Raw genomic sequence first — 13,006 nt, 5'->3', positions numbered from 1 at the left:
GGCAGAGTGCACGCATACCATACCACTACCTCGTAGGGGTGGAGAGGTTGTTCCCGAAAGACGCTTGACTAAGTGGATGGTTTATAAAATCCTCTATTGTCATAAGGGTGTTTTTAGGTGCATACGTTACAAATTACAAAATATCTTCATTTCTAGTATGTGAATAAAACATGTTACTTCCGCACTCAAGGGTATGACCTAGTGATCAAAAAGTAATTGATAATTATGAGGCCTAAGGTTCGAATTCCGGCGAAATCAAAAGAACGTTGTGATTTCTACCTATTTGTTTAAGTCATGATGAAAATTATTCAGTACTTGTGCTAGTAAAAGATAGTAGATATACCGTAAAATTAATCGAGATGCAGCTTAGGTGATCCAGACCATCTTAATAAAAAAAGAAATGTCACTTTTCAATCAACAAAGTACATACTAGACAAAGTAATGGCCTACATGATAATGAAAGGGTGAAAATCCTACCTGTTTCAAAATTCAAATTGCACTTTATCTAGAATAGGTTAATTAGTACTATTTGTTTGTTGTTTAATTTATTTGTCATCAAATTAAAACTCAGACAAATTATATCATTAAGAATTTTCTTAACCCTTAAGTTTACACGTTAATTTTCATGATGACATCATCCCTCAGTTTAGAACGTGAAATTAATCACTACCTCGTAAGAGCGTTGAGACCATAACATGTTACGCGAAATTCATCACTACCTCATAACTCATAAGGGCGTTGAGATCATAGCATGTTGCATGAAAGTGTTGCTTTTTCTATAGTGTTGTCACGCAGCTGCCCGCCTAGAAGAGCAACTCGATGTGTGGTGGTTCTCCACTGATCCGGTGACACACTAGTTACGACCCTTCTCTTCCTTCGATCATAAAGCCCCTTGATCTCTTTATTTATCCTTCATCCCGTGAATAAGTAAGAATGTACTCGCGAAGTGTCCATTTGAATTAATATTTTTCACAAAAACTAAATAATAATTCACGATAGTGTTTCTCGTCGTTTTTGAAAGCGATTTTCTTGATTCAAGGCCGATAGCAAATAATCTCTTTTACCTCTCACAAAATATGAGTAAAGTTTGTGTATACCTCAACCTCACAAATCGTTTGTTGTTGTTTTTTTTTTCTGATTTTTTACTCGATGTTTGATACCCGCATTTTTTGTTTTCCACCCGATGTTCGATACCCACATTTGAGCCCCGACTAATTTGGATCGCGCATTGTAGGACTCATTCTAGCGGTGGCGCTCCCAACAAATTTTCTCCATATCCAGATTCGAACCCAAGACCACTAATTAAGAGTGAAATAATCTCATCACTACGCCACAACCCATACGACCTCACATATCGTTGTTGTTGGCTTTAATGACTTGACTACATTATATCAAAATGTAACAATACCATTAACATAAACAAAATATCAATTTCAAATGTCTACTTTCATGAAACATTAGTCACCATGAAGATCACCAACTATAATAAAAATAAACAATAAAACAATTTAAAAAAATATATTTAAAACATCCTTTTCATTTTAATATGTTCCAATATCATGGTAAACACTTGTTATCTAACTTTGTTAGAACAGACAAAATTAATGGACCAATGTCATATTCCATCCTCTTTCACCCACTCACATTCACATCACTTATATTTGATTATTATATAAAATTAAAAAGTTACAATAACAAAAAGTAAAAGTAAGCTTCTTTGATTTTTCTTAGTATGTCTTAATCATTAGATTATCAATATTATTAGTCCTTTTTAGGAGTTGATAATTTTGATTATTACGTATGACGTGGGCATCTTAATGACCCTTAATATTTTATTGGATTAATAACACATTTAGTCCTTCAATATTGGTAAATTATGTTCTACTCCTTGTAATATCTGACTAATCACATTAACCTCTTAATCAATTGAATCGTGCACTTTTAATCCTTTTGTTGGTGAATATTCACAATTTTTTCGTAATTATTAATCGCTACCATTAAAAAATTTATGTGTTATGTTAAGTTTGTATTAACACTCTTATTTGATATGTACTAGTCAAATGTATGTTTGCACGTGTGCTTCGTGTCAACTCATATGTGAAGTATTAATATCTTGATCGTCTTCTATGATGTAAACTATCACATCACGGATAATAACAAAAACAACAGATAGTAATAGATCAGAAACTACAACAAAATAAATTGATTAAATCTAACCTTAACACCAAAAATCCTCAAAGCCTGACCGGACATTCATCTACCACTATAAACTCAATAAAATAATACGATAATCGAGATATGATAATGATGTGATTAAACCCTAACCTTAAGAAAAATTCTCAAAGCCCGATCAAACATTAATTTATCACTTGAAAAAACAACAAATAATAATAGAACAAAAACTACTGTATTCAAGAATATTTCAACAATATCATCAAACATAACCTTAAGGCAAAATTTTCACGATCAAACGTTTATCTATCACTTGAATAAACAACAAATAATAACAGAATAAAAACTACTGTATTCTTGAATACTACAACAATATCATCAAACATAACCTTAATGCAAAATTTTCAAAGTCCGACCAAACATTTATCCCACAGAGACTTGAACATAACAAAAACTACAACAAAACAATACAAAAATAAAAATATTAGAACCATACAATTAAACCTAATCTTATGTGATTGTAGATGACACATTTAGAGCTCATAAAAAAACACTATCAGAATATCTCCTCCAATAAATTTTACATTATGGATGTTATTATATTATTGTAGAAAAAAAAAATTCTCCAATACTTTTTCCTACAAACAATAATTTTCTAAATGTGGAAGATTTTTATTTTTGTATTGCGAAAAGAAAAAATTAATTATAGTATCAAATAAAAATATGTAAGATTTTTAATGAAAAAAAAAAATCTCTAATCTCCAATATCTTTTCATAAAAACGTGTCTATTTTTTTTTTCCTTAAAAAGTTAAAATAACTTTTTTTTTTGTGGAAACTTTAGGGTAATTGTTGGTTTTGATGTTTTTTAAGGAAAAAAATTCAAAGGATATTTTTCTTTTATCATATATTAAAGAAATTTTAATTTAAATATTATAATATAATGATATAATAATTGAAGAAAATAGTAAAACGACAACTTTGTCTAAAGTGTAGACTTTTAATTTAATGAAGGACAAAAAGTTCAAATTACTTTTCTTACCATATATTATAAAAAAAAAATTAATTTAAATATTATAATATAATGATATAATAATTGAAGAAAAATAGTAAAAAGACAACTTTGTCTAAAGTGTAGATTTTTAATGAAGGACAAAAAGTTCAAATCAATTCTCTAAGGCCCAAGGGTCTACACACTTTTAATATATTATAAATATAGATTATAGATAGATTATAGATATAGATATGTAAGTAGTCAAATATACAATTTTACTACTGTACTATATTTTAATTAATTGAAGGTTAAATGAGTGAAGTCATATATCAACAACAATAATATATACAGTAAAATCTAATAAATAACTTTTGCGGAGGATAGAACATGCACAAATATTACTCTTATCTTTATAAGACAGAAAGGTTGTTGATGGTAAACCCTCGACTTAACATATCGAGTCATAAATCATAAAGACTATACCTAAATTTATCAATTGTTTAGAGATCGCAATGTTACTTCCTCTGTCTCATTTTATTTGACGTCCTTTTCTTTTTAATCCATTCAAAAAAAAAATATCCTTAATGAAACGATTTATCATCACACAAATATCTAAATATTTTTTAGACTACAAGTTTTAATTTTTTTATTTTTATTAAACATCATCTCAAATCTAACGATGCAATATAAATGAGATGGAGGGAGTATTTTATACATTATTATCCCTCTGTTATTTGTAATTAATCGTACACGTGCCCTCGATCTTACGATTACAAAGTAAATCTTGTATGAATGAAATTGACGTAATGTTAACAGTATAATATTAACCAATGAATAAACTCCACGAATATTTGTTTATGTTTTTGACTTATAATAACGTACAATATCGTGTTAATTACGTGTGGTCCATCATCATTACCTACTTAATTATACTAAACTATTTTGTGGGACCCTCCATGCAAAAATATTTCTGGCCGACACTACTTTGAAGTGATTTTTACAAAAATAATTTTGGAGTTTAATTAGACTAAATATGTTATTATTGTTACTCCATAAATGACGGGTTTATAGCATTGATTTTTTTTTTCTTCATTAAAATATAATTGAAACGGATTATAATTGAAAAAAAAACATTTTTTCATGGAAATGTCATTTTAGTAGATAGACAGAGACAGGACATGTCACAGTTTCAGTTGACTAAGGATATGATCTTAAAAGAAAAATTTGAAGTTCGAGAATTAAAGTAAACAGTTAGTCGATAATTGAGTGTTACCGAACTTCTAAGTGTATGATATGATTTGGATATCGCGCGGTTTAATTTCTTTTCTCATAAGTGAATTATTATCCGTTGTTACACGTACTTATTTTGTACATTGCTATTTTGTTGTCTCTTTTTATTTCTTTATTTTTTTTCCATTACGTACATCTCTGTTAAGTTAAGCCAAAGTACAAAAAATATAATCTCTTTATCCTATAAAAATAGAGATAAAATTTGCGTATATTCTAACTTTAAACTCCAAGGTTATAATATTACACTAAACTTCTTCTTGCTGTTGTTTATCCAAATGTCAATTTTAAAAGTTCACTTCTATTGAAAAAAAAAAAAAGAAATTAGGACCAATCCTCTTTTCTTCTTTTTAACTTGTAGCATTTTCCTTTTTTATGAATATTTATCAAAGATAATGACCACTTTTAATTATTTGTCAAAGATATGGCCAAAAAAGTGGCCTACATTTTTTTTTTTTAGTTTCCCAACGTATCTTCACAACGTATCTTCACAGTCGGCAGCCGTGAGACTAATCCTCAATTCCTTATTCAGCGCATTTTGTGATAGGGAACTAGCCACAGAATTTGCTCCATTCGCCAAAGGCGGGAATCGAACAAAGTGGCCTACATTCGAGATACCTATACTAGAAATAGAGAATTTTTAGCAAATATAGATGACTTTAATACATAATTAGCAATTTGAATAGAGAATTGCAATTCATATCTAGGTGAAAAACTTTTAATAACTAGAGAAAATGTGCATGAATATCAAAGTTATCGTGTATAATAGTTATTTATTATATGGAGAATGTGCATTAATATACAAAAATGTGTGCTTTAAAGATTAAAAAGCTAAACAAATTTTAAAATCAGCAAAATCTTGAAGCACTCCCTCGATTAGACGTGAATTCAAAATTTAAAATTTATATGAAAGTGTATAGTAATGTCAGATTAACAACAATAACAACTAGGTTCATTATAGAGAAATTAATAAGTAGTACTATTCTTTTTGTCTCAATTTGTATGACCCGCTTTCATTTTTTAATCCAAAAAAAATAAAATACTAGCACCATTTTTGTAATAATTGGAACAACTGAACTCTAATTTTTTTCTTTAATAAAATGTTTCTTTAGTATATTTCTTTATTATTTTAAATTTTGTTTATAGTCAAATAAATATCACGTAAATTAAGACGGATGGATGAGTAGTACTCTCTTCATTTCGTATTAGTTGATCTTCTTGCTAAAAATATTTGTTTGAATTTAATTATTCCATTTATAAAATTAAGAGAATTTTATTATGTTCTTTCAAGATTATCCCTATAATTAAATAACTACATAAAGTATATAATTCATATTTATATTTTTAAAGCATAATTGATAAAGCTAATTCAATAAAATAAATATTTAATTAATATTTTTTTTAATGATTGTGCTAAGTCGGATCAATTAATACGAAACGAAGGAGTAGTTTCATGAATTCTCCTCATCCAATTACTTACTATTCCTACGTGCATGTGTGGCAAAATCCTACACCATTATTTATTTTTTCCACTAGTCATCCTTTAGATTATATAATCATATAAAAAAAATCATTGTGATCATATCTTAAATCTTTATTTCTTTTCCTCTTTTCCCCACCAACACCACCATCTCCTCCTCCCACTATACTATTACCACACAATAACCCAAATATACACTAAAAATCTTTGATATGTTGAGTTATCATCCAAGATCTAATAGTATATCTACTACTACTAACAACAACAACAATAATAGTACTATTATACAAAATCATCATCATAATCATGATCATCAAGAAGAAGAACAAATCAGAGACATCCATGCGCTAACACCACCAAGACCACCCTCATCATCATCAAATCGTGGCCGTCGAATCGAGACTACGTGGGAAACAAGTAGCCATAGATCATCATCACTTAATTCAGAAATAGCATCAAGTGAGAATTTTTCTACTATGAGTCGTGAATTTAATGCCCTCGTTCTCGCTGGATCCTCGATTAGTAATAATCATGGAAGCGAGAACGAGGTCAGTCATAATAACAATAATAATATTTTGGGAAGTATTGGTGAACATGAAGAGCCAATAGAAGAAACAAATCCATTAGCTATCGTACCAGATAATTATGTAATTAATCCTTCTTCATCAACAAGGATTAATAATAATTATAATAATAATAATAATAATAGTGATTATTATTCTACTAATAATCATGTTAGTGTACAAAGGGTGAAAAAAGAAGAAGTTGAATCGAAGATTAGTGCATGGCAAACAGCTAAAATATCGAAGATTAATAATAGATTTAAACGTGAAGATGCTGTTATTAATGGATGGGAAAATGAAGAGGTACAAAAAGCTACTTCTTGGATGAAGAAAATTGAGGTACGTTTCTTTATTATTAGTATTATTATTGTTTGTTGGCGTATAGTATTACTTTGTGGGTGTCGCATCTCTGTTGTTTCATCTCGTTTCGTGTTTGATTATGATTTTGTTTACTGTCCTGGGCCGGGATCTTTCGGAAACAATCTCTCTATTTCTTCGGATGCAGTGGTATGCCCTGCGTATATTTTATCTTCTCCGAACCGCACTATCTGGAAATATATTGAGTTGTTGTTGTTGTGGTTGTTCTTCTTATCAGAAGCGGAGTTACAATTTTAAATTTATACGTCCTGGATTTTAGAAATGATAATTAATTAAATTCTGGGTAAATTATTCACGAATTCAATTGGAATTGTAGCTCCGCCACAAATGCTAATTTTTTTTTACATGTTGGGTTTCTTCGGTACGAAGGAAAATGTTTTCCTAGCTTTTTTTTTAGGACAATAAATAGATTTGTTAGTTATTTTATTTTGTGTTCATATGTAACCAAAAATATTCTCCTAAAAGCATTTTCATATAATCTAGATAAATAATTTGGGTAGTGGGGCTGGAACTACTTGGGGTGGTGGGTTAGAAGTCGAGAGGACACAATGAATATCGTAGAACTTGTTTTCTCCATTTCTATTAGAAAAGGTCTTTTTTTTTTTAAGAAATTTATTTTCTAAAGAAAATATTTTTCAAAATTCTCACCTTGGAAACATCCCTCGTGTCTTTCAAATCTTTTTTATTTTATTTTCTTCAGATTTGATAAATATTCTTTTTCTTCAACGTTGATTTTTTTTGTCTATAGGAGTTTATTTAACTCCATTTTACAATTAACTACCACTACAAATTAAAATTTAGTTTATCTATCTTCCATCTTTCACGAGCTTAATATTTGTATATACATTATTTTGTTGGTATGAATTTTGTTAATCATGAATCGATACTTGAATCCTTATGTGACATGAATTTGTATTAATCAAAATCTTGATATAAATTAATAAATACAAGGAATAATAATATTAGGCGGAGTATGATTTGCCTAATAAAGTTAAATTATCAATTGTTTACAATATGATTGCTAGAAATTAGGATCACTCATTTTCTTCTAGGATATATATATTGACTATGCAAATGATTGGTCCAGCAAGCATGCTACTATTTGGGATGTTTACATTGGAAGAATGATTAAATATAAAATACTCCCTCCGTCTCAAATTAATTGTATGTTATAAAATTATCTCAAAATAATTAACATGAAAAATTTAAGAAATAATTAACTATTTTTTTCTAACTATATTCATATTAATTAAAGAGATTCATCTAATTAAAATTAAATAAGATCATATTAGTTAATTTGCCGTGCTTATTATCTTCTCCATAAGATTTGTGTAAAAATCAAAATACAAGTAATTTGAATAAGGCAAACCACATGCTCTTTTCTTGTAGGTTGGGAATTTTTAAATTGTACTTAAAATATCTACCTATTGTAGCATGGAGTATTTCCCTTAATCATAGATTTGGAATTTCTGGTTCAAGAATAGAAAAAAAACATATCATGTGACATGAGTTCGAATTAAACAATTAGGCCGAGGCACTAAAATGGATATCAAACAATAGATGAAAAATCGAAAACAAAAAGTCTCATAAAAAAATTTAAGTTATAAACACTTTGATTTACACTAAATTTGACCAGTTATAATAGGTTAATACTTATTACAAAGAATTACTTGTCGTTCTAAGCTTAATATGCAAAATTATTTTAGAATAATAAGTTTAGCTTTTATTAGAGATTATACACATATAATTGTGACTCATCTTCAATATACTTTAATTCACAAAAGCATTTTTCATTACTTTTGACTTTTGATGGTTCTTGATGTACTTGTGCCCACATGTTTTCTAATTTTCTATTTACATATGTTGTAATAAGTGTCTATTAATTACACTCTATGGGGTTGTTTGGTAGGTCGATATCTCATGATATTATTTTATTTCACCTTGTGTATAGCAGCGTAATTGTATCATTTTATTACGTATGATAGGATAAGATAGTCCCGAGATTAGCTTTGTCCCAAACATGGCATATCTTAAAAAAATCAATAATTAAGTACGCAAAAATTTGCTCATCGGAGACAAACGCTAGGTGATTTCTTTCCATTTATTTTGGCCTTTGTGGATAGAATTACCTGATACCTGTTGCTGACGGGAGGTGGTGGGTGTCCTTTAGACTAGAACTAGTCGAGGTGTGCGCAAGCTGGTCTGAACACAGTTGTAAAAAAAAAAAGGAAAAAGAGTCAGAAATTTATCTAAACTTCGGCAAAATTTGTTGTTACACGTCTCAACTTTGCAGGGTCCTATGACACCCTCGAACTATTTATTACCGTATTTCTGTCTCATATATTTGTCAAGCTGGATCACTTCTGACCCTTACGCGCTAATGCGCGTGTATGTATTCACGCAGTGGTCCAGCTGGATAAATATATGCCACAGAAATACGATAATAAATAGTTGAGGGGTTCATAAGATCGCGAAAAGTTGAGGCATGTTACAATAAGTTTCGCTAAAATTTAGGTATATTTCGAACCTCCCCAAAAAAGTACACAAGTACTTGATTTAAAATCAATAAGTCAATAAGTTTGGTAAACCTAAACTCGAACTCGTAAAGTTTAAATTCTGAATCCGTCTCAATTCATCAGTTACTCACTTATCTTTTTTGTATATATTCATCAGAGGAAGCTGGAGGAGAAGAGAGCAAAAGCCCTAGAAAAGATGCAGAATGATATAGCAAAAGCACATAGAAAAGCAGAAGAGAAGAAAGCATCAGCAGAAGCAAAGAGGGGAACAAAAGTAGCAAAAGTTGTTGAAATTTCCAATTTAATGAAAGCTGTTGGGAGAGCTCCAGCCAAACGATCCTTCTTTTAATTAAGGATCGTTTAGTTTAGTCACACTTCTCGGGATGCGGCCCTTTTTCGAACGCTTACATGAATGCAGGATGCTTTGTGTATCAAACTTGGCGTGCGACCCTTTTTTGGACGCTTACGTGGATGCGGAATGCTTTGTGTACCAGACTTGGCATGCGATCCTTTCTCGGACCCTTATATGAATGCAAGTTGTTTTGTGTGCGAGACTGGTGATTTGGTATTAAGGAATTTAATAGTAGTGTATGTTAATTAGTAGTCTATAGGATGCCCTTCTCTTTTTGAAATGATTGGGTACCCCTATTATTGCGTACTATACGATAGATCTCTGTGGTTTGGCACTTTGCTAAACCTCGCCTATAGCGAGAGTTTCAGTACATCAAACTGTCTTTTTACTTAAAAAAAAAAAAAAGAAAAAGAAATGTGATTTAGAATATTATAGTGAGAATTTTGAGTGATTTGTGTGGTAACATTTTTGTATTGATTTTGGGAAGTTAAATGTTGTCTCATGAGCTTAAGAAAAAGATATGTGAATGTACACTTCTACATTTCTATTTAATTTGATTGTTGGGTGTGGCATATTCATGGAATGGCATTTCATATATTTTGAGAATCTGAAAAAAAAATAGTAAAAAAATAGATGTGTCTATGATAGAGTATATGATTAGTTCTATTTGTGACCGACAATTGCATGGAAGAGGCCTAACGATCTACAATGCTCTAAGCGTCGTAGCGTTTAAGTAAAATGCATTATTTTGTTTTAGTGATTACACAATTTTATGAGAGCTTATATGTAAATATTCTTTCAATGCACTCAATACCTAGTTATCGACTTAAAAAAAAATGACTTACTACAAGGTTAGGTATACTAATTTGGAGAAAATCTGCTCAACTAATCTGGTGATATTGCATTCTCATTACTATATATTATAACATTTTTATTTTTTTATACTTTCTTTTGTATTTAAACTTTCTTTTAATAATTCTAAATCCAAAAAGGCATTGTTCTTGTCATGATTGGTAAGCAAACTATAAATATCACTAAGCCAATTTCATTGTAGCAGTTGCTATTTTGTTTTCTTCTAATTGTACTAATTAGTTCAAATATCACAAAATGAAAAAAGGTGGTGGTTCTAATTATACAATAATCAGACAACTAACAAATTATGTTGACAGATTACTAAAGTTTTTATTAATGGAAGGGTTTGTCACAAGTATTAATGGATCAATAATATAATAAAATTTGTCATAACCTTAGACGTTCATAAGTTTTTGACACATCAATATATGCATTGATACACCCCATATACACTGATATATTATCTACATATAGTAGTATATACATAATATACGTGTGTATACAACAATTGTGTGTACAATTTAGGCATACATGTATCTACTATATTAAATATATGTTTGGTAATTATTTGATAATATTACTTTAAATTATTATTATGGTAGTTGTTTGTGATAAAGCCCAAAGGTACTCTTGAGGCCCATGAGAGGCCCAAAATATTGATGTACGTATATCACTAACAGGAAATTATATGGAAAAAATACACAAAATAGCATACTTAAGTATTAAATTACAAAAAATAGGAACACTTTTATTAAATTACATTTTGTAGCATATGTATTTGTATGTATTTGTATTTTTGCAGCAACAGTTTGCAAAAATACAAAATACATATCGATCATAAGGGCAGTAAAAATCATATGTATTTGTATTTTGGTTGCTAACAGTTTGCAAAAATACAAAATACAACTTGTTATATCATGTAATTATGAAACTCATAATTAAGGGGATAAGTATGTTATTTCTGAATTTTGCCCATATTATATTCAATGACTTTGAAACGTATGATCTTAAATTATTTGAAAAAAATACATAAAGTAGCATACTTAAGTATTAAATTACAAAAAATAACAATACTTTTAGCAAATTACATTTTGTAGCATATGTATTTGTATTTTTGTAGCAATAGTTTGCAAAAATACAAAATACATATCGATCATAAGGGCAGTAAAAATCATATGTATTTGTATTTTTGTAGCAACAGTTTGCAAAAATACAAAATACAACTTGTTATATCATGTAATTATGAAACTGTTGCTATAAAACTCATAATTAAGGGGATAAGTATGCTATTTCTGAATTTTGCCCATATTATTTTACTTTGTCATTTTATAGGGCAATTTTTAAGTTAAAAGTCAAAACTTATTAAACGTAAAAAATTTCCCATGAAATAAGCGGGATCAAAAAATTCAAGACAACCTACCTCTTAGCCCTTGGTCATTTATGTAAATCGCCCTGTTATATTAGGAAAAAATAAATAAAGTAGCATACTTAAGTATTAAATTACAAAAAATAACAACATTTTTATTAAATTGCATTTTGTAGCATGTGTATTGTATGTATTTATATTTTTGTAGCAACAATTTGCAAAAATACAAAATACATATCGATCATAAGGCTCATATTATAAGTTCAGATTATATTATCCTTCTTCTTAACTTGCTGTCATATTTTTTTATAATCTTACTTCGATTTTTTTTTTTATTTGAGTCAGGGTCTACCCAAAATAATCTATCTAAAAAGGTGGAATTTGCATACATCTTATCCTTTCTGGATATCATTTATTAAGTTACCCTGGATATGTGGTTGTTATTTGTACTTCAAAATATGTTGTCCATACCTAGCAGGAGGGATAAATTATACACCTAATATACAAGTAAGATTGCATTCTCATTTATTTACTATGACATTATATTATTTCTAAATTAGTTTAATATTTAAATATTTTGTTCTAATCTTTTACAATCGAAAAAGGCATTGTTCTTATCACGTTTGGTAAGCAAATTAGGAAAAATAATTAAATTGTCACTCAAAATTTCATCGTAGCAGTTGCTATTTTGTTTTCTACTAATTGTACTTAGTTTTTGTTCTATTTTCATCTCTTACATAAGCAAAAAACACACTTTTTATTTTTCAACTATTTTTGGGGATAAAAGTCACAATCCGAAATAAGAATAAATTCGTGCTAAGTGAGATTTCTGTTCATTACAATCACCACCAAAAATTCCGACCCCCCCCCCCCCCCCCAAAAAAAAACTAGTATTCCAACTTCTGATCAGATAAAACCGTTCGCCTTAACATGGAGGAAGTCATGATGAAACCAGAAGTCGTGCATGAATATTCATGCACGACTCCCAAGGGGAAGAACTTTCGGATATCGAGGAATTCCACGTGTCCACCAGCTCCAAAGAAGAGAA

General features: G+C 29.3%; 1 protein-coding gene across 1 annotated transcript; it reads left to right on the top strand.

Annotated features, from left to right (window-relative positions):
• The first annotated feature begins 5,916 nt into the window (after positions 1–5,916).
• Positions 5,917–10,312, top strand: LOC107843828 (remorin 4.2). The gene is made up of 2 exons (XM_016688226.2): positions 5,917–6,833; positions 9,546–10,312. The coding sequence occupies exons 1-2, from the start codon at positions 6,144–6,146 to the stop codon at positions 9,735–9,737; spliced, it is 882 nt and encodes a 293-aa protein (XP_016543712.1). The 5' UTR covers positions 5,917–6,143; the 3' UTR covers positions 9,738–10,312.
• The last annotated feature ends 2,694 nt before the right edge of the window (positions 10,313–13,006 follow it).

The sequence above is a fragment of the Capsicum annuum genome, chromosome 10 (assembly GCF_002878395.1).
Source record: "Capsicum annuum cultivar UCD-10X-F1 chromosome 10, UCD10Xv1.1, whole genome shotgun sequence".
In the NCBI taxonomy this organism is placed as follows: domain Eukaryota; kingdom Viridiplantae; phylum Streptophyta; class Magnoliopsida; order Solanales; family Solanaceae; genus Capsicum; species Capsicum annuum.
Note: the sequence above shows the minus strand (reverse complement) of the source record. Positions and strands in the feature narration are given on the sequence as shown.

Excerpts from the sequence above, each read along its gene's own strand:
- LOC107843828 (XM_016688226.2), top strand. The coding sequence starts at position 6,144 with ATGTTGAGTTATCATCCAAGATCTAATAGTATATCTACTACTACTAAC. Across the intron at positions 6,834-9,545 it reads CTTGGATGAAGAAAATTGAG|AGGAAGCTGGAGGAGAAGAG; the intron begins GTACGTTTCTTT and ends TATATTCATCAG.